Below are 26655 nucleotides of genomic sequence, written 5' to 3'. Positions count from 1 at the left end.
GAAAAAGAATAAATTTTGTTTTCTTAAAGATTTTATAAATACGATTAACCATACCACACATCACATGTCACAGACTTCTAAGAAATATATTATTTCTCCTCCAGTATTTTCAGATTTTACTTTTCTATTTTTATTAAAAGGCTGGCTTAACATCTGTTTATAAATATCAATTTGTGCATTTTGATCCTAGGAGTATGGTTTGGTGATAACAAAAAAAGTGACTTTTTGGACATTTTACATGCGGTACTTTTTTGTCATAGCAATTTGTTTGATTGATTGATTTTGGTGGTGGGGATTAAGCTCAGAGCCTGGTGCATGCTAGGCAAGGGCTCTACCACTGAGCTACATCCCTAGCCCCATGAAGTTCTTTTCTGAAGGAAATTTTACCAAGGCCTTTTCACATGAAACGCAGAATAACTAGCTATGCCTATAGAGGGAGCAGGTAACACAGCACCCTCCTGTTGTGGAAGAGAAAACTGAGATTCATTTCAAGTGGCTTGTGTCCGTGGCTTTCTTTCCCCAGAACCCCTCTTTGGGGCACAGCATCTTACTAATCTCAAGTAGCTTTGTTTGAGATAAATGAAGAGAGGGCAGCAGATGATCCCTGCCCATGTCAGCATGTCCCTTGCTCACCATAGAGAGCCCTTCCTGGGAATTCCTTCCCCTTGGTCTGTCCAACTGCAGAGTCTTTCCCTAAATATGTGCAACTGCAAGGACTGCTATTGGGTGAGAAAACCCAAAAGTTTTTTCTTTTTGATTAAAATGCATATGAGCCTTTAAAATAGGCTTTTGTCTTCGCTTTTTGTCTGCATTGCTTTTTGCAATGTGTTCTATATGTCCTCTGAGCCAATCCTCTCTATGTCCTTTAGACCAAAATGACCCAGGAGTAACAAAGCGAATGGGTGTGAGTAAAGAGTGCCCAGTGAAACACCAGCCATAGTGGACAAGAGGTCAGTGCACAGAAGTCTCTGAGAGGAAATTATTTCTGCTAGATGCACCCAGGAAGCTGTACTCCTTTCTTAAATTTAAAAATCTCAAGAAACACAGTTTATATCACTTCGTGTTTTTATAAGAAAAGGAATTCTCGGATAATATTTCAAGAGGGAGTAAAAAAAGAACTTAGAAATTCATTTATGTTTTTTTTTTCAAGCTCTCACCTTCGAGAACTTACACAGTGGAGACATGTGTTATCTATTATTTAAAGCAGGATTGAGGAGAAAGCCCTCCTCAGTAAGTTCCAGAAGGTACTGACCGTAGAAATGGATTGGATATGAAAGAATGCAAATAAAGAAGAAGACCAGAGAAAGGTGATCAAAGTTAAGTTTAAAAAACAAAGCATAGGAATTAACATGTTTTGAAGAAGATATCTCCACACAGTTCCTGTTCTTAAAGAGGTGATGTGAGTACAGAGTTGGCCCAGTAAACTGGCCATGGGCTGGCCAGAGAGTCCACTCCTGGATGCATACACCTAAGCTACACTGTGGCAGGCCAGGGTACACAGGGCTATCGTGGAAGGCTGTCTGGAGAGGTGACATCTGAGCCAAGTTTTGAAAGATAAATTAAGGAAGAAAATATTTTTTAAAAAGTCAACAAGCAAGGTGCCTGAGGGTGAGAAGCAAAAAGTACAACTGAACTTAACTTTCTGTGGCAGAGCAAGGTAGGGTGTCCATCACATCACACCATCATTTCTAACCAAAAGCTAAGCACCAAAAAAAGCAAATAACCCAATCAATAAATGGGCCAAGGACCTGAACAGACATTTCTCAGAAGATGATATACAATCAATCAACAAATATATGAAAAAATGTTCATCATCGCTAGTAATTAGATAAATACAAATCAAAACTACTCTAAGATTTCATCTCACTTGAATCAGAATGGAAGCTATTAAGAATACAAACAACAATTTGGGAGATGATACTAAAAAGGTTTGTTATATTCTAGTGGGTTTTATTACCTGCTAATGGAATTGGACTTTATGCTGTAGACAGTGACAAGAAGTTGATAGATTGAAGAAGGATTTGAAACCAGATCTGTTTTAAAAATACAAATAGCCTCTTCAGCAAATGATGCTGAGAAAACTGGAAATCCACATGGAACAAAATGAAATTAAACCCCTATCTCTCACCATGCCCAAAACTCAATTCAAAGTGGATTGAGGACCTAGGAATTAAACCAGAGACCTTGAGCCTAATGGAAGAAAAAATAGGCCCAAACCTTCATCATATAGGATTAGGCCCCAAAGTCCTTAATAAGACTCCTATAGCACAAGAATTAAAACCAAGAATCAATAAATGGGATGGATCCAAACTAAAAAGCTTCTTCTCAGCAAAAGAAACAATCAGTGAGGTGAATGGAGAGCCTACAGGATAGGAGCAAATCTTTACCACAAGCACATCAGATAGAACACTAATCTCTAGGATATATGAAGAGCTCAAAAACCTTAACACCAAAAAAAATAATAATAATAACCCAATCAATAAATGGGCCAAGGAACTGCATAGATACTTCTCAGAAGAAGATATGCAATCAACAAATATATGAAAAAATGTTCAACATCTATAGCAATTAGAGAAATACAAATCAAAACTACTCTAAGATACCATCATCTCACTCCAGTCAGAATGGCAGATATCAAGAATATAAACAACAATAAGTGTTGGTGAGGATGTGTGGGAAAAAGGGATACTCATACATTATTGGTAGGGCTGCAAATTGATGTAGCCAATCTAGAAAGCAGTATGGAGATTCCTTGGAAAACTGGGAATGGAACCACCATTTGACCCAGCTATCTCACTCCTCGGTTTATACCCAAAGGACTTAAAAACAATATATTATAGGGACACAGCCATATCAATGTTTATAGCAGCACAATTCACAATAGCTAAACTGTGGAACCAACCCAGATGCCCTTCAGTAGATGAATGGATAAAAAAAAATGTGGTATATATACACAATGGAACATTACTTAGCATTAAAAGAGAATAAAATCATGGCATTTGCAGGATGGAGTTGGAGAATATGATGCTAAGTGACGTAAGCCAATCTCAAAGGCTGAATGTTTTCTTTGATGAGGATGCTGACTCATAATGGTGATGTGCAGGGAGCATGAGAGGAATGGAGGAATTTTAGATAGGGCAAAGGGGAGGGAGGGAAGGGAGGCAGGAAAGGGGTAGGAATGATGATGGAATGAGTTAGACATCATTACCCTAAGTACATGTATGAAGACACAAATGGTGTGAAAATACTTTGAGTACAGTCAGCATCTTGAAAAATTGTGCTCCATATGTGTAATGTGAAATGAACTGCATTCTGCCAGCATGTATAACAAATTAGAATGAATAAACAAATATAAATTCTGGCAAAATGTGGAGTAGGAATTGATGGGACAGGCAGGAAGAGGAGTCAGGAGGCTACTGCAGTGGTCCAGGAAGTCATGCTGAAGGGCAGGCTCCGGCAACAGGAACAGGACCAGGGAGGACTATGGAGGACACTTTGAAGATGGGATGGCATGGATGGGTTGCTTAGACAGGTGGGGATAAAAATGAAAGCATCACTTTGAGATTTCCAGTACTGATGTCAATTATTAAGTGCACATAGGGAGAGTCTTGGCAATTAATTTGGGTTTGGGTAGTTGGCAGCCAGAGATGCTTACAAGTAGACCCCTGGGAGAAAGGTCCAAAGACTGTTGGAAATTAGAGTGTAGCCCTCAGCAAACAGGTGGGGCAGAAGAGTCTTAAACAGGCAACACCACAAGAGTAATAGTTGACTCAGAAGCAGGTAAAATATCCCAGGAGAAAAACAAAGAAAACAAGAGGGTTGTTGCAAGCATGCAACTCCCTGGGACATTGATATGGAAGGGATGGGAAAGAAAATGAGACAGGAAAAGACTTGTCCAAGGTAGAAGGGCAAGAGGAAGATTAGTGTCCTGAAATCAATCACAGGGAAAAGAAGGGGAGAAGAGGAGAAACCACTGTCAAATTGAAGTCTCCAACGAGACTGAAGGCTATTGGTATACAAAGCTCCCTGATGACCCAAGAGGAAGCAGTTTCACGTAGAAGAGGAATTAGAGGGCCTGATGTCAATGCCATGAGGAGTAAATGGGAGATGGTCCTATTGTGGTTTGGGGCATACAGGTGTCACCTCAAAGAATCAGAAGGTCAACATGGCGACCAAGATCATCCTGGATGATGATATGCTGGGGATTTTCATCTAGATATAGTTTTGTATTTGCCTTGTTCTATGATGAATGTATATTATTTTAATAATGGGGGAAAAAGTGAAAAGGAAGTCAAATTTTAGAAGAATTTGGTCTCTTGGGGTACTTAGCCCCAAGAAGTGGAAATAATGAAGTGGGAAATTCCCCAAGTTGGATTCCTGTACCAATTCTGCCATGCATTAACTGTATGACCCCAAGAATAACATTTAGAGCTTCAGTCTGGCCCAGAGTCACTTTACCTACAAATAAAGAGCTGGGTTGGAAAATCACTAAGGAAGTTTCTAAATGTAGAAGCCAGGATCAAGCTCATGATGTGAGAGAATGCTCATAAGTAAATTAGATAAGACCGGCATTTAAATTGATGTGAAAGCAAAAATTACTTTTTAATACAAATAACCACCCCAGTCTATACACTTAATCATTTCCGATTTTATTTGCTTTTCTTAAAGTGCAGAACACATGCATTGATTATAATATACATCTTTTTCATGATGTTCTTTTCATTATACCTTCTGTTTTAAGAGTAAGACTTTATTCCTACCACAGAATATCCTCTGTTCACCAATCAAGGAAGAGAACAGCATTTTGTGGGTAAGGTTTGAAGGCTATGGTTGCCAAGACTAAATATTTACTGCTTCCTTTAGAGTGCCCAAAGACATAAAGTTTTTATTGAGCAATTATCACAGGCACTAAGGAAATAAAGGCATCAGACTATATTTCATATCCATATCCTCTTAAATGTGATGAATGGCCTGGTATGGACATTTTTTAGTTATTTCTGTTTCAGATTCTTTTAGGAAATGTATAGCAATGTAAATTAATGGCCAAAGGCCCAAGAAGTGGAAAACATTAGACTAGACGTAAAAAAACTATATGGGAGCCAAGAAGTCGTGTAGAAATAAAAATCCTAGGATATTAAGAGTTCAAAACTACCTTAAAGACCAGAAGAAATAGACTCATGCTGAAAGTAGGTGCTCTTCTGCCAATGGGTATCCTCACCTGTTTTTGAATACCTCCAGGGGAAACACCCTGTATGAGATGTGCACTGACTGGCTCTGGTGAGCTATGGGAAAGCTCTTCTGGATACTAATTTGAAATCTTCCTGCCTGGCATCCCATCCCTTAGCCTAAGTTCTGTACTCAGTACAATAAGACATTAGATTTTTTTTTCCTGCTCATTATGGGAATGTGAATTGTCCTGGGAAAACTGTATAGTTGAGTAAAACTGTTGCTGGCTACATTGCAAATTTTTATTTCCTTTCCAAATCACATTTCAAGAAGGTTGAGATCTGAGTTATCAGTATATCTACAATAAAATTAATTGGAATCCTAAATAAAAACTTTGGTACAAAATGTGTTAATAGTAGATTCTTTGACTGAGGTATGATGCAAACTCTTGAAGCTAATTTCCATGTACTTGTGTTGGGTTAAAAGATGTCCCTCTGGGGACATCCTGCAATGCTCACAACCAGTTGGCTATTCTCAGAGGTCTACATACTTCTGCTTCTGCAGGTTGAGGAGTATGCCAACCAAGACTCGGCTATGTTTATTCTCAAACATTCTGTGCCAGTGTATTGATTACTGTTTTTACCTCATTAAGCAATACATATATCAGCAAAATATAAATGTGAATATAAGATTTGTTTCTCAAGCAAATACTTTAGAAAGACTAGATAAAGATTTAGTAAAAAGAATGCAACTGAATTAGGTGTGGATGAGATAACCATAAAACATTTGAAAACTAAAAATCTAGAGGAATTCATCCTCATTTGCTTTGTAAAAGTCTTTAAATTCTCACTTGCTTTAAAGTAGGCAGTGTAGAGGATGCATAAGAAATAGAGGTTTTTGGAGACGAGCCATGTAGAATTCCAAGAGTGGCCTCTGCTCAAAAAAGACCCTGGCCTGTCTTCAAAGACTCATGAATGAATGTACATTTTTTATGCTTTAAGTTAGAAATTAAATATTTAAAAGATATATTATCTTTTTTATAATTTCCAGTTTAAATCACCCTTTTCAAATAACTGATCAAGTATTGGCTCAATGAAGTGAAGTTCTCCTTGAAGTTCAGGGATAAACTCTGTCTTTCAGATACTGGTAGTGAGACCAGGGCAAAGGACAGTTAGCTAATTATCAAAGAAAAGGAAATGGATAGATAGCACTTGCCATCACCTGGTTGCTAACAACTTCTGGGGGAGGGGAGGGATCACATTTTCTAACATAAGCAATCACCCCCTGGACGGCTCTCTTCCTGCCATTTTGGTCACAGAGGCAAGACAAGAAGAGGAGAGAACATGAGAAGAAAGGAAGCCAAAAATCTATAAAAGAGGTAAGAAATCCTCATTCCCTTGGGCACCAGCTCCATATTCCTTCCTCTCCTTCCTCTGTTCTATCCTTTAAATAAAACTTTTTACTCTTGCCTCAGCATTTCTTGGGTGTTCAGTCTTCAGTACCAGGGGAATGAGGACCTGATCCTGATTTTCAAGACCAGTTTCAATAGGAAATTGCTTTAAATACAGAGGGTAGTAAGATAGTCTTAAGACTCCACATAACTGATTTTCACCAAAAACTATACAAATTGAGGTATGGCAGAAGTTTAAGATGCCAAGAACTTTGCAGCTTAGTAAGCTCAACCAGTTTTTGATTGTTGTTATCATACATACATGAACCAATAAAAAATTGGCTATGTGTCATATTTAGGAAGCCAGAGAACTATGGTAAAAAAAAACATGCAAAAATCCAGAAATGATTAGATAAATTAAAAGGAAGAAACCACAATGTATTTATTGTCAGACCAACATTATAGAACAAGGTATTCCAAATTATGTTCTTTGAAAAAGCAGGAGGGTACTTAGTGAACTCTGACTGAAAGAACATTCCAGAAAGAGATAGTCAATGAGAGAGCAACCAGACTAAAAGGAAAAAGGCAGAATAGGTGTTAGGAACTTTAAAAAAGTAGAGATGAGGAGCAAGGCTATGAGAAGAGTTGCCAGAAGTTCAAATAAATAATAAGCACAGTTTACAGTGAAGCTGTTCCAGTTCAGCAAAAACGGTTTGGATTACCTCATGATCCTCTTAAGGCATTATTAATGTCTGAAAAAAAGAAATGAGCAAACTTCAGGAGCCAAGATATGTACTTTAATGAGGTTATATGACCTGGATCAAAAATAACTGTAGTCAAAAGATCCACCACTTCAGAAGAGACCATGAAAGGATGAAAAATAGCCTTGCTGTGTCTGGGACATGGCTGAGTATGAGATTTTGAATTGCACTGGCTCTTAACAAGTGACTTTACACATGTGATCTCATTAAAAATGTGTAAACAATGGAGTATTACTCAATTGTAAAGAAGAATGACTTTATGATATTTGCTGGTAAATTGACAGATCTGGAGACTAAGTGAAATCAGCCAGTCCCCAAAAGCCAAAGGTTGAATGTTTTCTCTGACATGAGGAATATAATCCACAATAAAGGGGGGAGGGAGGGTAATAAAAAAAAGAATAGAAGATCAGTGGAATAGACAAAGGGGAATGAAGGGAAGGGCGGGGATGGAATAAGGAAAGACAGTGGAATGAATCTGACATAACTTTCCTACTTACATATATGAATATACCACAGTGAATCTCACCACTCTGTAAATCTACAAGAAATTAATCAAAGAATAACTATGGGCAAAATAAATAAATAGAACGTGTAAAACTCTGTGAAGTAAATAAAACTTTTCCATTCTAAAGGCGAGAAACTAAATCTCATAGATGTTGAGATGCCCGAATTTACACAGTTAGAAAGAGATGATGGACCAGATCACTGGGTTTCCCATTTGAAGTCTTACAGAAAGTTTGAAAAATAAAGGAAAAAAACTAAAAGTTCCATAAAGACCTAAAATTATCTTTTTCTGTATCCTTAATCTCCCCCTCTCTGCAGAATAGGTTGCTTTTTTCACTTCACATTGTATCATATGCATTTATATTTATTATGACTACCTAATCTTCATATAGATCCCTTATTGACTATACAATATTATGATATATTAAGTTATTCATTCAAAATAATACTGTAGGTAAAGTGCTACCCTATGGAACCAAAGACAAATAAGAGAAAGGTAATTACTTAGGCCAACCAGATTTTCATGTTTTGCTACCATGGGTACAACTAAGATTAAATGTCTTTTCTTTATGGCATGCATACCACATTGGTGGCCACTTGAATGAACAGCAATGCTACCTCAGCAATAACCTTCCTCTTCCCCTCCACAGACAATGTATTTTAATTGTCTGCTCACTTAATTCTGTACCTCCTTGCCTGTCTATACTTAGTAATCAAAAAATAAAATGTATGGATGAACATATTTTTATATTTTATTCTCCATAACTTGTGAAAATAGCTATTTTACACAAGACAAGTGTCCCCTATAGAGGATTAGTAAAAGCTATTATATGAGCGTGGGTAAAATTGACTGATATTTAGGAATAAATTAAAATGGTCTAAGTTTCATTTTATTTGGCTCTCAAAGGACCATTTGGTCTTTTGCTTGTCTTAAAATACAACCAAGTTATAACTACATGGCACAACTAAAAGGGTGATCTATGATCTGCAAGTTGATTAATTTATCTGGAAAACTTTCAGCTCTCCACTTCAATTTGTACAGTGACAATGCAGTCTAAATCAAATTTTAAATAAATGCAAACATGGCAACTCAATAGGCCAGATTCTGGAGAAACACCTTAAGAATTCCAAGTGGAAGTCTTTGTAGATCCTGAGAGGCCTGTATGTTGATTTTCATTTAAAGAAGTGTCAAGATACATTTCTCCATGGGCCAAGAAAGGGGGATTATGTAACTTAATGAGATGATGCCATATTAAACCCGAGCTGATAGCTCCCTAAGACTTAGTTAGGCAGGACCCAACAAATGTTCTCATTGTTTTGGATCCTTTACTCTGCTCATGACGTCTTGGGTTGGAAAGCTTGTTAGAAGCCATCTAGCCCAAACAGTCATGACCCACATCCTATTTCCACTGATGAGGGATGGGATGGACACAGGAGCTTCCAGCATCAGAACTGTGCCAGGACATTAGGCTCTTCCTCACCTCACTCCTGGAGTGTCTGGCCCACGCCCATCAGGTTCAGGTTCTGAGCAGGGCCCTCTGTGCCCTGCACAGTACCACTGGGACTTACCTTCGGAGGCCCGGGAGCGGCACTGCCCAGTCATGGGGCTGTACTCCTGGTTCTCGTCAGCACACACACACAGGAAGGACCCTTCCACGTTTTCACAGAAGGCTTCACCACATACGCCACTGAGGAGTTCACACTCGTTCACATCTGGCAAAGGGAGTAAAGAGCAAGTGAGATGCGTGTGTCAGTCCAGACAGCTCTTCATTCTGCCAGCACTGCTAAGGCCAGTAGTGCCTTCCGGAAATGAGGTGCTCTCCAGGAAGCTGGCCAACCCCATCTGCTCTTTTAGGGAATAGGCTCCTAAAGGCAGAGCTCATGTAGCTGTCTGTTTGAAAGGACTGAGAACCAGCACAATAATGGTTTAAATTCCAATTCTACTTTTAAGGGACACCCTGGAATTGTACTGGAAATAATAGTATGTGCCCTTTGAACATCTAGTTTGGTCTTCCATGACTTTTCAATATATTCAAAGTCAGAAATGGCCCAACGCTCTACTCTCAGTTCTTAAATCCAGAAAAAATTAGAAGTACATGCACTTCAGCAAGCCTAGAAACTTTAAATTCATTTAAAATGCTAAAAATCTACTTAAATGTCTGAAAGTACAGTTTACTAGCAGCCAAGAGGTCCATAAATTAACATTAGAATTTGGGTTGTAAGAGCTATAAGCATTTATCAGGGTGCACTAATCATTCATGTGAACCAAATTGGTCCAATAACTAATACTGGTTTCACTATTCCTTTTCAAATTCTGTGGATGTCCACAGGGTAATTTCTATTTTGTGGAATGTTTCTTTTTCCTGTGCTTAAAATATATATAATTAAAACACAGTCAAGTCATCTCATTGATGAGTATGATTTATTAAAGGATGTGCAATACACCTTAAAGAAAGGCCAATTACTACATCGTACATTTTACCTTGCTTCTCCAAAAAGTTTTATTAATAGCTGTCCTGTTCAGCAAAGTACCTCACCTGACATCTGAAATGCTCATGGGTCTTATGCATTAAACATGTACACACCAGCTTCATGACCACACTCTGAGATGGTTTATACAGTGTTAAAAATGTGAGCAGTTTTCCAAACCATTCAGGGGAAAAAAAAAATCCTATTTCCCCTGCTATATCCAGTTTATTGGACAAAAGGTTTATGGGTTTTGACTTATTTAGATAATTAACCTCAGCTTCCCATTTCACTTTGTTTGTAAACAAATATAAGCCCAATGATCTGGGTTTCATTTATAAAAAGATATTATAACATAAAGTAAAGCAGAACTGGAATATTTAATCAGTATAGACAGTTATTATTTAGACCAGAAAAATTGACTTTAGGAATTTGCCAGTTCACATTTATCAATTTTAGGTAAATGTCATATGAAACTTTCTACTTTCCAACTCATATTATTTACATGGCTATTGAGCTCTTTCCCACCAGGCACGTTCATTTAATCAAGAAATATTTCCCACTTACTTATATGGGCCAGGCCATGTGGCCCAGCCCGTATGTGGGAGAGCAATGATGAGTCAGTCAGGCCCAACTCCTGCCCTCAGGGAAATCAGCAAGAAAATCTCACAGGCTTCGTTAGTGCCAGAAATGAAAAATACAGAGCTCTGTGAAGTAGGGAACAGTGGTTCTTTCATGCAAGAGTGGTTTAGAGAATTAACATTGTAGCCCAGATCTGAAGGATGAGTAGGTGACAATGAGCAGGCGGGTGTGTAGGGTATAAGCAGTGTAAAGAAGACAGCCCAAGACTGGCCTCAAACCTGTCTCATCCCTGAAATGCTGCACAACATCCAGTGTGGTGAAGTGCATATAATAGGTGCTCAGTTTGTATATCTATAGATATGGTTAGATAGACCTGGGGGGCGAGGTTTGCTGGGGATTAAACTCAGGACCTCATGCATGCTAGGCAAGTACTCTACACGGAGCTGCATCACCAGTCCTCAGTTAATAGGACCAAAAAAAAAAAAAAAAGACAAAATGACATTTGTTGAGTTCACCAAAATGACAACAAATATCCCCTTCTAAGGGTGTGTCTTGTGTGCCATACTGAAATATCAACAAAAGGTCAGTGTGCTCATCTGGTTGGCTGGAAATGAATATTAAACAGGGGTTCAGGGACCATGTGGAGTCAACATCTGATATTTCAACAGTTAATAGTTAAACACAATTTACTGAGTAGGTCAACCATGGTGCCCATTCCAGGGAAGGGAGACAGAAAGCTCGCAATCACATGCAGGTTGTGGACTTGGAGAAGAGGGCTGCAGGCAGCAGATACACAAATAAATGATTCCCAAAAGGTTGTAAGTGCCATGATAGAATTTGCTGAAGGTGTTCTGGAAAGAGGGTCAAAGCTCAGCTTGAGGGCAAGGGAGGGAGCAGGGACAGTGTCTGGAGATGGTACCTAACTTCAGTCAAATCATAGTGCCCACTTAGTCACAGTACAAGCAAATGTCAGGCAATTTTTAATCACTTGGGTTTTGGTGGGAAGGGGACTGAAGCAGGAGAGATTAGAATAGTCTTGGCTTTTATTATCAGATAGCCAAGATGTCTTCCTGTGGCTAATTCTGGAATAATTATATGTGTTAATTGGCTAGCTGTGTTTATGACTATTTTTAATGTAGTTGGGAATTAACAATATGATTGTGAATTAACTAAATTCCATAATTAATCCCAGAGAAGCAGTTTTTATTCAAGTGGTATCATCCAACCTCTAAATAGATTTTGTTTTCCCAGTATTATCTGGATGGCAAATAACTTGTTTTCCTTGTAAATTTTCAAAGCAATAAGTTATTGACTTCACCTCAAGTGCCATTTGCCCTGTAGTAAACAGAGCTATTTTTCTCCATTAAGAAGTATAAAGAAAAAAGCCTTGTTAATGCATGAAGTTTCAGATTTTATAACCTTTCTTCTGTTTCCCAAGAAATCACTCTAATTGCAAGCATGTTTCATAATGACACTGACTTGCAGAAATCAGCTGATCAGAAAATGAAACACAAAAATCTCTTCTCTAGGAGCATGTGTTGGATGATATTTTAGGACATCTGATGACATTCAAGATTCTTTCCAGCACCATCAATCCCAGAACGGACTGAAGAATAGAGTTGCACAATCAAGAGCATCAGTTTACTGGTGTCATTCCTGGAAACCAAAGTTCTTTCCAACGCTCTTCCTTAAATGCACCGCCTGAGGAGCTGGATTTCCATGACGGACTACCTATACCATGTTGCAGACTCTGCTTCCTGGGCCACAAGGGTTATAGAGTGCTGCATTCTCAACTAAGGGTTTAAACACATGTCCTTTAAAAACATGCTTCAATTTAAGGTCATACTTCTGTAACTATTAGTGCTCCTATCAATTTCAGAAGCCACAGGATTTGCCCAATCTCATATTATATGATAAAAGCAAATTGTGCCCAAGTTTGCTGTTTAAAATTTCCTCTTGTTGATAACTTTTTGAAAGGGACACATGGAACATGTTGGGAGAAAAATTCTAAAAACTCACCCACACACCCTTGCCCATCCTGTGGGGCTTGAAAGCCCTGATAACAGAGGCAGCGGAAGGAGCCAGCTGTATTGTCACAAAACCCGTGACTGTCACAAACAGTGTTGTTTACACATTCATCAATATCTGCAAGAAAGACATTTAACATCAGACACAAAACAAACACAGGCTGACAAACACCGGATATTGATGGATGAACAGAGGCACTCAACACACCTGATTAGTATGAAATGATCATGTTTACACAGAATGAACTTTGCAAACATTTTACATATTAATAAAATGTTCTGATGACAAAAATGGTTTAACAGGCAAAATGTTGGGGTCTGTGAGAAAACATTTGCTTTTCCTCAGGAAATGTTTTTAAATCAAAATGACTGCTGTAAGTGCCACGGTCAGTATTTCCCAAATGTTTTGCACTCTTAATTTCCGAGGGGAGTTATAGTTTTACAGGGGAAAAGATGAAAACAACTGCTCTATGGGCAGAGTTGTGGGTAGCAAGAAGCAATGGTAACTCAACCCTGTAGACAACCTTGATCTTTTCTACACTGTATTCCTATGAAATCAAGAAAGGATCTGATGAATTCAGCAGAATAGCCAGCAGGTCAAAGTTATTTATGAGAAAAGATTTTCTGTCCCTAAGTTACAGCCACTCGAGGTCCTAAATGGCAGTGCTACTGAAGTGAATAGCTGGTCATGAGCTCATTTTGTTCTCTAGCAACTTAATGGCAGACAATGACCCTGTACCTTTTTCGTTCCGTTAATAAAAATGCTCTCATAAACAGGAACTCTTAATTACAAAGTTACAGTGGATTTTTAGATGGGGGCTCTTATTCTTGATCCTTAGTTACTAATTTTCTTCATACTTCTTCCTTCCCTTTGTCCTTGTTCACAGTCACATTGTACACTTCCAGTTGCCACCTCTTCATTTAGTCCCCAAAATACAGGTTTTCAAAGAAACAGTTAAGGAAATGCAAATATATGTGAAGAAGATTTTACTTTTATGTTTAAATAATGAAATCAGGTAACAGATGATGAAGGGAATGACAAGTTAAATTTCACATGACAGAATTGAGTTTGGGAGGAGTCAATGTTATTAAAATCAAGCTTTTCTCTTTGAAAAAGTTTTTAAAGCTAAGTTGAAGAAATTTTCTGGAAGAATACAAAGATAAGTTGATAATTTTTCTAGAAGCTGCCTGACTTCCTAATTTTCCAACACTGATGTTATCAAGCATAAATTCACACTATCACACTTCTGAATTGCAAAATGTGAGTAACTGCGTCAACATTTTTTTTATTTTCTCAATTTGAAGATAACGGTCCTTTCTGTCTTCAAGGCTGGGCCTTTCTCCCGTCCTGACTGGTCTCTGGTCCCTAGTTCCACCTGTATACTCTTTTCTCCTACTTTCTATTATTCCACTCTGGGACCTTCCTCTGTCTTCTAAACTGTTGACTTGAAAAGTGTTCACTTGATCACATTTTAACCTATTGTGCTTTTCTGCAAAAAGTCTCAAAAGAACCAGCCTCACTCATTGGTTTTACTTCCCAATGTAGTCATCCCTGGGTATCTGTTGGGAATCAGTTCCAAGGATTTTCAACTCTCTCATATAAAATGATACAGTATTTGTACAAAACCTATGTCCATCCTGCCATGCCCCTTGGCAACCAGGGTCTCGCACATGCTAGGCAAGTGCTTTACCCTGAGCTCACTCCAGGCCCTCTCATACACTTTAAACCATCCCTAGATTACTTATAATACCCAATTCAGTAAAAATTCTATATAGTTGTTATAACTATCCTTCAGAAAATAATGATGATACTTTAAAAAAATCTGTACATGTTCAGTATAGCTGCAATTTTTTTCAAATATTTTTGAACCCCAGATGCAGATCTATTAGTTACAAAGGGCTAACTGTATAGCTTCTCTGTAATACAGAAATATTAGTCACAGGATGCATAATAATAATATTGGTATGTTCTTACAATTACTGTGAAAATTAAACAAAATATGTACAAAGTGCTTAGAAGCATAATGTAGAAGCATAATCCAATACACACCAACTATTGTTACCCTTACTGCTCTTCTTTCTCCCCCTCCTGAATGACCTACAATCTCACTCCTTACCTCTCTATCCCACTGAAACTCCTATGAGAAAAGGCACCCAATGACAGACTCATTAAACCCGCTGATCATTTTCCAGTCCCTCACCCTTGACCTCTAAGTCTGGTGAACACCCAGTTCTTGAGCACTTCCTTCTCCATGTTCAAGAACACAATATTTTTTTTTTAAATTTTTAATATTTATTTTTTAGTTCTCGGCAGACACAACATCTTTGTTGGTATGTGGTGCTGAGGATCGAACCCGGGCCGCACGCATGCCAGGCGAGCGCGCTACCGCTTGAGCCACATCCCCAGCCCCGAGAACACAATATTAATATTAATTTTTAGCCACTCTGGCTTGCCACTGCCCTTTCACAGCCCAAGGAGGATGTCTGCCAAGGCTCAGACCCCTGGGATCTGCCGCAAGCTCAGTACTCCCCCCTCCCCCCTTCCCAGGCTCTCTAACTTCAGTGACCACAACCCTTGGGATGAATCCCAAATTTTCATTCTCAGCCAGGATCTTATCCCAAGTATATTTCTTGGTCTTAATTATTTCTATTTGATCTGCTCCTACGATGTCAAACTTTATCAAGCCTGAAGGTGAGTTCATTGTTGTCCTACTAAAATGCTCACTTTCTGCCCTTAGTGGGAAATTTCTCTCACTCCAATTCTTCCCTTCTTGCCTTTCGCTCATCTCCCTAAGGCAAACTGAAAACTCAGTGAAATAATTGAAAAAAATGAATTATTTAAACATCTAAACACATGAATCTCCCTCATAGCATTTAACACAAACAAGACACTCAATGAATCTGATCTGGATGACTTTGAATGTTAGCCCAAGACTGGGATTTCAACTTGTTTACTGATACAGTGGTGAGCAGGAACTGTATCGTGCAGTCTAAACACCTAACATAGGTCACTGCTAATTTTAGACTTCCTAAAATGGGCAACTGTCAAACAGATTGTGTTATTCTTTGAACCACTGGATTTAAGGCTGGAAACTTCAGTACCACTTATGTACTGATGATGTTCCAATCTCTCCCAAGCCTTGAACCTCTGTCCTTTAAAGCCCTTTATCTAAAACCTTCAGATATGTCCATGATAACTTCTATCATTTCCTTCATCACCTTGCCTCCACTTCTCTCTAGGTTCCCTTCATTAGTGAATCCAACCAGTCACCCAACCAGAAATTCTGATGTCATCTTTCCCTCTCTCCACCTTCTCATCTCTTCCTATCCTGCCCTTGTATCTCCTGGCACTTCTCACTGTCTGTCTCCCAGCCAAATGGGCTCCTTCCAAAACATGACCTTTCCCATGCCATCCCCTTACTCAGAATGTTCAGGATCTCCACTTGACTAGAGAGCCCCCACCGCCCTCCTTAGGAAAGCATCAAGCCTCCTTTGCCATCTGGCTCCTGTGCACATCTCTGGTCACAGTGTGCAGATAACCTCCTTCCCAAGCTGCATACTAACCCTGTTGGGGTGCTAGAGTTCTTTGAAAACCAAGTGTCTCTAATTTCTTACTGACTTGGTGCACACTCCTTTTCCTGCTGAATCCCTACCCCGCTCAGCCTTGGCTTTACTCAGAAACTACGAGTCAGCCCAAGGGATACCTCTTCCATGATACTTTCTTTAGCTACCAGTAAGCAGATTTCAGGATCCCTCCTCTCTGCTCCCAGAGCATTTTGTGCTATTGTTATGTTTATCAGAACTGCTATTTTTTTTTATGGGGGGGGCCTTTGACTAACCCTCACCAGAAATTTATTTCTGGGAGGAGGAAAGAAAAGCAGCCACTAGAAACCAGCTAGCATTTGGGTCTAGATTCTTAAAGTAAAATATCTTGCTTTCTTTATATTAATTCTACACAATTACAGCAGATGAGGATTTCTTATGACTAATCACTAGCACAGGAAGTGAATAATTGACCTGAAGATGAACAAGCCCCAAGATGGCTATGAATTATTGGACATCTTGCAGACTCAGACTTACTGTAACAGTGATTAACGGAGAAAGTTTAGATGAGCAATACCTTGGATTTGAATGAATAGGAAAAAATAACGAGACATGCTTGCTGGACTCTAGCTCTTCAACAACTAATATTTTATAGAAATGATATAATGTAGCTCTCTGAAGTTTCATGTTTTCAACAATGAGGTGAGGTAATAGCTTAATAAGAGGACAACACTTTTTTTCAGTTCTCTAATGACCTATATAAAAAGTACATTATTTCATTAGAATTTTCTTTGATCATGTGAGTTCTCTGAAATATTTTTCCATTGTTACTCTGAATAAGTAAAAGCTGTCCTGTTTTGCTGAAGCTGAATTTGGAACAGGAAACTAAATTTTGACTCATTCAATATCATGTTTTCTTTTTGCTTAATGTTAAAACTACTAGAGCAATTTTGCTTAGGTATCTGCAATAGTCGTGAATGAGATCATCCCTAGTCATACCAAGGATTTGTGAACTGTTGGAATGATTTCTAGCAATCCTCTCAGTTGTCAACATAGACAAATTAGGTATGCTATCATAGAACTTTCTGATTTCTCACAGAAGTGTTTGTTCTTTATATTAGTCACTGGAAAAGATGGATAAAAATATTCATAACTTAATGGAAATCAAGCTGAGAAAGAATACACTGAGCAAGGATAGTGGGCCACTGATGTAAATTCCTCAATAACAAATTACCTAAATTTGTAGAAGTGGAACACAGCTCCAGGTGACTGGAACTATGAGTAGCTCATTTTAAAAGTAGTAATGTCTACTCTGCTATCAGAGGATCATTATCTAGAATACATTCAGAACTCAAAAACAACACCAAAAAAAAAAAAACCCCAACAACCTAATTAATAAATGGGCAAATAAGTTAAACAGATGCTTCTCCAAGAAAAAAAAGGAAAGAAAGAAATACAAATGGCTAATAAATATATGAAAATATGTTTAACATCACCAGCAATTAGAGAAATGCAAATCATCTCACACCAGTCAGGATGGCAGCCATCAAGAATACAGGCTATAATAGATGCAGCAGAGGATGTTGAGAAAAAGGAACATTTTCATACTATTGGAGGACTATAAATTAGTACTATAAATCAGTATGGTGGTTCCTGAAAAGACTAGACATTGGAACCACCATATGACCCAAGTATACCACTTTATAGTATTTATCCTAAAGAATTAAAAAGTCAGTATCGTACTATAGTGATACATGCTTAACAATGTTTATAGCAGCACAATTCACAATAGCCAAACTATGGGACCAGCATAGGTATCCATCAACAGACAGATGGATAAAGAAAATATGATATATGTACATGATAGAGTTTTATTCAGCCATAAAGAAAAACAAATTATGTCATTTGCAGGAAAATGGATGGAATTTGAGATCATTATGCTAATCAGAAGGTCAAGGGTTGTATATTTTCTCTCTGTAAGTGGAAGTTAGGAAACAGAAATGGAAAGATGGGTTGTGATCACATGAAAACCAAAGGGAGAGGAAAGGGACCAGAGGATAGAAGGAGGGGAGGCAGAATGAGGGCTATTGGCCAAATTATATTACATCGTGTGCATGTATGAATGTGTAACAATAAATCCCATCATTATGTACAATTAAAATGCACCAATAAAAATGCAGGAAAATAGTAACAATGCTGTCAATGAGTGAAAGGTTCATACTTTTGAGGATTTAAGCACTGACCTGTTTCATAAGTCAAGTTTGTTACACCACATGTTTTTTTACTTAATACACTTTCTCAATAATAATACACTTTTCAAAACCTACTGATTGTTATCAGGGATTCAACATATTAGAACTGAACTCTAACCATGCACCCCAAATCTTAAGTAATGGTTAAGGTCAAACATTTGTTAAGGTGAATTATGAAATTAGAAAAAAAGTATGAAAAAGAGCATGATTTTGTAAAGGGGACTGAGTCTAGTTAAACCTGTTTACTATCTAAGAAACTAAAACTGTGTTTAAAGACCCTGACAATGAACTTCATAACAAGCATCAATGGTGCCACCAACTGTATACAATATTTCCTATAATATGTTTGGAAAAATCTATAATATGTTTGGAAAAATCTATGAGTATCATGAGGAAGATATATTTGTGTCCATTTTGTTAGCAAAGTGGTGTTGTTTTTTTTTAAGGCACATTCATTAGTTTTTTTTTTTAATTTTAATTTTCAGTTGCTCAACATTTGCGCTTTGCTGATTTCCTTCTTCCCAGTTCTGACAGAACACACCTTCTTATTGGGGAAGAGCTCACTAATGAGCCTCCCTTCTGCTGCCAGGATATACTCCAGGGACCTGGGTGGTGGGATGTGACTGTCATTTTTGATAATGAATTGTTCACAAGAAAATTTCCATAGTTATTGTTCAGCTGAGAAAAAAAAATGGCCTTCCTATTGTTAGAACATATTTAGATGAATCACACGGTCCATTTTGACTTAAAAGGAAACTTGGGACTATCTAGTTCAGCCTCTCTATTTTAAGAGTCAGAAAATTAAGGCCTAAAAAGGGGAATGGACTCACATCAAGATCACAAAGGAGTTAGAGGCAGAGCTGTAAGGAATGGAGTCTTATCAAGGAACAATCTTCTGAATCAAAGTTGGTGGCTCTAAACCATCCACCAGCTCTTACCATAGTGATTGCTGGAACAGCTTCCTCCTGCATGATGAATGGAACTGACCACACTGTGGGCCCAACAAGCACATTGGCATCTGTTCACTATGAAGATGGGAGTCAGAACATAGTCTCTGCTACTCACTGACTCATCATTTACTGACTGGTTGTTTAGTCAAGGACCTCCTCTTCTCAGCATCTTTGTCCTTAAAACTAGCAGCAGCATCATACTCAAAATAAAAACACCAGAGGTGTGGTAGGCCCCAAAGAAAATGTCCTTCTGGAAGACCTTTAGAAGACAGCATGGCAGGCAGCAACAGCGTGCCAGCCTCAGCAAGACCAGGACCACATCCAGCATTGGTGTTCTCCAGTCTCTTTATTAAAAGGAAATGACCCACTGTTTCAGCCAAGAGCTTCCTGACCAACTGCAATTGGTTAAATATTTGATGCCAGAATCTTAGGAAAACAGATACAAAAAAGGGCCTTACATTGGAAAGGATGTAGGGTTCCTGCTTAGGGAAAATGCCGCTCTCAGACTCCTTGCTGAAAGGAACAGAGGCCAGGAAGGAGAAAGTACAGCCCAGCCAAGAAATGGGGCCGAGAGATGCAAAACCAGCTGAAGAGCTGCCCAAAGGAATTTTTAAATGGCATGGCTGCTGGCCCAAAAGAGATTAAGGTCTCTCTCACAGCATAGGAGGGAAGCCAGCATTAAGCAAAAGATGAGCGCAAGGCCTAAAAGAAAAAAATAAAATAAAATAAAATTTAGCCAATAGGAAATTAAAAACTGGATTTGGAGATAGTCCAGACAATACAATAGGATATTGTGGAACCTTTTAAAAAAGGTCCACTGAGGTCTGGCAACATCAAGAAGTCTGGAGAATATGGTCCGTTATGTGTTACGGAAAATAACTTAGTTCTGAGAAATATGGACGAGCCAGAAAACAGTAGAAAAGATGTCATTGTGCAGGGTCTGACCACCATGCCATTGCCCGATAGAGAAGTGCAGGAAAAAAACGTGGTGACCTTGATGGTTGCAAGTCTGTTTTAAAAGTCAGCAGCCTGAGATAAGCAATAAGAAACGACAGAGGTAGCAAATTATCTCAAGGTCAACTTTCTAGTGCCTAAATTCTAGAAGACAAGGCTGCCAATGAGAGATTTTCCTCACATAGCTTTAAGATATACTACCTTCAAAGAGATTTACTTAAGTTATTCTTTTAAAAAAAATTATAGAGACAAGCTTTCCATTTGATTTCTGCAAGTAGCTATGAGTACCAAAGAAACGAAACAACTTTCCTCTGATTTTTATCAACCATTAGCTTGCCAACATATATTCCTCATTCATAAAGACATTCTGTTGAAAATCAGCCTAGAAATCTATATTTTTATCTAAAAATGTGGGAAGTATCCAATCACCACACTCTTTTGACATATCTCTTGGCTGTACCCCCAGTCCCACCTATGCTCCAACCTTTTGGGGGCCTTACTATCTCTCACTCAGGTTCCTGCAATGGTCTCCCAAATGGGTGCTTTCAGCCACTTATCAGGACCCCAAATTCATCACCCATAATGACAGAAAGATTTACCTATTAAAATAGTCCAATTAAATAACTCTCTGCTTAAATCTTTTCAGTGTTTCTCCATGGATAACAGTATAAGGGCTCTGGCCACATTCCTGCAAAGCTTGTCCATGCTTATGTTCTCAAGTTATTTGCCTTTCCAGCTAGCCCCCGACTCCCTGCATCTCCAACTTTCCCTGTCTATCCCTCTCTGTTGGATCATTTCATCAGGATCAAACATTTCCTGCTGTTTCTCATTTTAAAAAGTAATGAACAGTCTCCTTGCACCATAATCTGTATTTCTCACCCCCACCTTTACAAAACCAAGGTTCTTGACTCTTCTACCTATGTTGCCCACTCCTTCAGTCCTCATTCCCACTTGGATCGCTCCTAAATATAAAATTTCACTGAAATGACTCTTCATGAGATCACTCAAAGGATTCTTCTTGATTGTCACCTTAGTAGTCCTCTCAGTAGTACTCGCTGCAGTCAGCCCAGATCTTCTTTTTGAAGTATCTCTTCCCCTTGGTTTCCCATGAGCTCCTAGGTTCCCCTTTAATCTTTGATCTACCCCTAGACAATCTTCATTACTTGACACATGCATGCTGAAGCTTCTCAGGGTTTAATCCTCAACCCTCTTTTGTTTTCATTCTATGATTTCTTTTGGTGGACTCATCCATTCTAATCTGATGATTCCCAGTTTTTACCTCCGGTTCAGACTTCTCAATGCTAGACCTAATGTGGTTCAATTGGCACTTGACACATTCCCATGAATATTTTGTAGGTAACTGCAACTTAATATCTTCAAATCATACCCTTGACTTGAAAAAAAAAAAAAAACTGCCTCATTTTGCAACATGCCAGCAAATAGTGCCACCAAATATCTACTTGCTAAAGCAGAATCTATGGTCTGTCAATGCTCTTTCTCCTTCATGCCATGCACTCAATCCAACATTAGGTTCTAAACCAGTATCATTTTCTATCTCCAAAACATTTCTTCAGACATTCATTTCTTTCCATTGATTAGTGGGATCAGTAGGGTCACTTCTGTAGTCTCAGTGACCAGTGTGCCTGGAAGGAACTATGAAGACTATAATATAGACTTTTCTCTTACACCTCTAATCCCCTTTCTAACCAGTATCCTGTATGATACATACTTTAAAAATATAAATCACATGGATGAACCTGGAGGATATTTTGTTCAGTGAATTAAACCAAGCACAGAAAGATAAGTACCAGATGATCTCACTCATGTGGAACTGGAAAAGTTAATATCATAGAAGTAAAGAGTAGAATGGTGGATATCAGAGGCTGAGATGATTGGGTAAGGGGATGGAGAGAGTTTGGGGAAAAGACATGTAATTACAGTTAGATAGGAGGATTATAAAAACAAATGTATCAAATATGCAGAGATAGATAGATAGATAGATAGATAGATATTAAAAATTATTAAGTGACTGAGGCTGGGGAGAGAAATGGGGAATGACTATTAATGATTATGGAGTTTCTTGAAATGCTCTAAAATTGTTTGTGGTAATGCGAACAAACTAAAAACCACAGCATGTATACTTTAAATGGGCATCTACTTTAAGTTTTAAGCCACAACAAATTTCAAGGAATGAGGCTGTGCAGAGTATGTTCTCTGAACACAGATGTATTAAAGCAGAAGCTGATAACAAAAAGAGTAACTAGAAAATCCCCCACTGTTTGAAAAGTAAGCAAAATATTTCTAAGTAATTCATTGGCCAAAAGAAAAGAAATGACAATGAACTTGAATAAAAATATGATTGAAAGGCAAAATACAACACATCAAAAGTTCTGGATGCAGAAAATGTCAATCTTGGATTCTTGGAAGGAAATCTATAACCATAAGCATACATATTAGAGATGAAATTTGAAAATCTAATGGTTTAAGGATCTATTGTAAGAATGTAGCTATAAAGTCAATTTCAACCTAAAGAAAGCAGAGAGGAAAAATAATAAATAAAAAAGCAGAAAATAACAAAGTAAAAAAGATAGAGAAAAAAAATCAATAAAACCTGTTTCTTTGCCAAGATTAATGTTCCTAGGAAGACTGGTTAAGCTCAAAACAGAGAAGGCACAAAAATTACTGAAATAATAAAATGAAAAACATTACTACACATTCTACAGAGAAGATAAGGAGGTATTATAAACAGCTTTGTGCCAGCGAACTTGACATTTTACCTTAAATGGATAAATTCTTTGAAAAAAAAACTTTCCAAAACTGAAGAAAAGTCAAAAGTCTAAAGTCTATGAAAAGAAATATTAACTGAAAGTAAAAGTCATTCACAACACATATCCATAACAAACAAAAACTCCAGACACAAATTACCTCACCGGTGAATTCTTCAAGAAACCTGAGGACGATGTAACACCAACCTTACACAATGTTTTCCTTAGACCAGACAGAGGGGACAGTTTCAAACTCATTTTATGAGACTAGAGCAACCTTTACTCCACAAATTATAAGAACATCAAAAGGAAGGAAAGGTAAGTGAAATTTCCTCATGAGCACAGATATAAATATTCTAAACAAAATATTAGCAATTTGACCCCAATGATATATAAGAAGGAAACCATATCATGACTGTTGGGTTTATTATAACAATGTGAGGGGATTTTCACTTTAAATAATGAATATGGTTATCTATGTATGTGATGGTGGCCACTAGAACTACCCTCTTGGGATCATTATGTAGAAACCAGGTGTCAAGAATAGCAGTGACAAGATAGATATACTCTGGGTCTCAGTACTCCAGATTGACATCATTAGCACTAGACCACTTGTGCTTAGATGGGGGCCCAGAAATAAACTCTTATTTAAAAATCTAGTTAATATAATTCACCATGTTAACAAAAAAAAAAGAATATAATGCAATTATTTCAATAGATGCAAAAAGATATATTAAAATTCAAAACAATCATGATAAAGACCCTTAGCAAATCAGAAATGAAAAGAAATTTCCATATCTGATAAAGTATCTTTTTGTTTAATCTATGGTGAACATCATACTTAAAGAAATATTGAGCACTTTTTCTGCTGAGATCGGAAGTGAGATGGGAAACTAGCTGTCACCACTTGTAATAAGCATTGTAGTAGATATCCTATGCAGTGCTCTAAGACAAGAAAAGGTAGAAAGTATAAAACTAGCATGACTTGTAAAACATAATTGTATAAGCAGGAAATCCAGGAGAATCCACAGATAACAGAATTGTTAAGTGAATTTAAATTTAAGTGTTTGAAAACTGTTAATCTGATTATCAAATCTGTGTAGAAATACAAAAGGCCAAGAACATCTATGACAAACTAAAAAACAAAATTGAAGAATTTATCACTTACAGCAACAAATACTGAAATCCACTATTAAGCTATTATAATTAAGACAATATGATATTGGGTGTAGATGGACACAACACAATGCCTTTATTTTTTAATGTGGTGCTGAGGATCGAACCCGGGTTCCGCCTGTGCTAGGCAAGCACTCTACCGCTGAGCCACAACCCCAGCCCAACAATGTGATATTGGTGCAAGAATAGATAAATAAACCTATAGAATGGAGTCAACCGGAAATAGGCTCACAGATATTTGACCACATGGTTCTTGCACAGTTGCAAATTGGTGGGAAAAGGGCACTGTTTTCAGTAAGTACTGATGACTCAATGTGACATTCATCTAGGAAAAAAACGAAATCATGATCTCTATTTTATGCCAAAAACAAAACTCAGTTTCAGGTGAATTAAGAATCTGAATGTAAAATTCAAAGGAAAAAATTTTCAGGAAACAACATAAAAGAATACTTTGCTTGGTGTGGTGGTGTGTACCTGGAATCCCAGCAGCTTGGGCGGCTGAGGGAGGAGGATGAAGAGTTCAAAACCAGCCTCAGCAAAAGCAAGGCTCTAAGCAACTCAGTGAGACCCTGTCTCTAAATAAAACACAAAATAGGGCCGGGATGTGGCTCACTGGCTGAGTGCCCCTGGGTTCAATTCCCAGTACCCCCTCCCACAAAAAAAATATCTTAATGACTTTAGGGTTTGCAAAGATTTTGGACATGCAAAATGCTGATCTCAAATGAAATAATTAAAACATTGGATTTCCTTAAAATTAAGAACTTGGGTTTATCTGAAGAGATAAGAGAATTGTTTTGTGTGCTTTGTTTTGATGAGGTATAGAAGGTAGCATTTGACAGCTGAAACAACACTCAATAAGGGTTTGAAAAGTGGTCAAATATTAGTCTTCAGCAGGAAAATGTGAACTGGCATTATAAGAAGACACCTTTTCTTAGCATGGCTAAACTGAAAAGGAATGGTGTACCTATTACTGACAAGAATGTGGATCTGGAACTCTCACACTTCACTAATGGCAGCATGAACTACTCTGAAAACCTGGCTGTATCTGGAACCCAGCAACTACATTGCAAAATAACTTCTAGGTGATATCCACCGAAATGAGTGGTCACATCTCTCAAAAGACATGTTCAAGAATATCCATAGGAGCTTCATTCACAATAGCCCCAGGCTTAAAGCAACTCAAATGACCATCAGTTGTAGAATAGATGCATAATTATAGAATATTCATCAAATGAATTACTATATAGCAGTGAAAAAAATGAACTGACACAGCAAACTAGATAGATGAAGCTGATAATCATAATATTGAATGAAGAAAGCCAGACATCAAGGAGAACATGTTATATGATTCCATTTATATAATGTTCAAAATTAGACAACATGAATCCATAGTGATAAAGTCAGAATAATGGTTAATGAGGCACAGGGAAACTGGGAATGAGGATAGGAAGTATCATGAGGAAGTCTGAGGGATGGGTCAGAGGGACTCTGCAAAAGTTTAGCAAGTAGTACCCTATGATTTATGCACTTTTCTACATGCATTTCAAACATCGATTTAAAAAGAAGCTAATCTACACTGCTGCATTTCCTGGCTAAAGAAAAGCCTGACCATTTCAAAAGCTCACTTTGTTTCTCTATTTCCCATGGGTAAGAGGTATTGTGGATTACATACTAGATTCAATATTAGGGAGCTCTGAATGATAACCCTTATCACCACTTCCTAGCTGCTTATTTTAAGTCATTCCAAAACTTATCTTTCTCTAACTGTAAAATGAAGTTAAAGTACTTTTTTTCTTTTAAGGATACAACCAAAAATAAGAGAACATATGTAACTCAGTAGATTTTTTCCTTAAAAATTTACCTACATTTCTACCTGATCCATTGCAAGGCAAGGACATTATTTAAATACTGTGTCCCAGTATTCTAATGTTTCTTAGTCTTAGAGAAGTAATGGAGAACTATGATAGAATCATTTTATCACCATTTTAGAATTATGATAGTACTGCTATAGTCAGAATAAACTGAAACCCTAATATTCTAGTATATGTATATGGAGCTTTGGAATTATGACAATTTAAACAGTGCAAAGTGGAGTTAGACGCACTTCACCTTCAGAAGG

At 37.8% G+C, this 26655-nt stretch overlaps 1 protein-coding gene across 5 annotated transcripts in view; it reads right to left on the bottom strand.

Moving 5' to 3' along the window:
- The window catches only part of Ltbp1 (latent transforming growth factor beta binding protein 1), a 389989-nt gene that overhangs the window by 33938 nt on the left and 329396 nt on the right, over positions 1-26655 (bottom strand). For 3 of the 5 annotated variants that reach the window (XM_077791690.1, XM_026395474.2, XM_026395638.2), the window contains one exon: positions 9391-9534. In XM_077791690.1, the coding sequence (XP_077647816.1) occupies positions 9391-9534 (144 nt within the window). Of the gene's footprint in view, positions 1-9390; positions 9535-12888; positions 13015-26655 lie in introns of all 5 variants that reach the window. The other 2 variants (XM_026395397.2, XM_026395561.2) reach the window with 1 other exon arrangement.

This window comes from Urocitellus parryii, chromosome 12 (genome assembly GCF_045843805.1).
Source record: "Urocitellus parryii isolate mUroPar1 chromosome 12, mUroPar1.hap1, whole genome shotgun sequence".
Lineage (NCBI taxonomy): Eukaryota > Metazoa > Chordata > Mammalia > Rodentia > Sciuridae > Urocitellus > Urocitellus parryii.
Note: the sequence above shows the minus strand (reverse complement) of the source record. Positions and strands in the feature narration are given on the sequence as shown.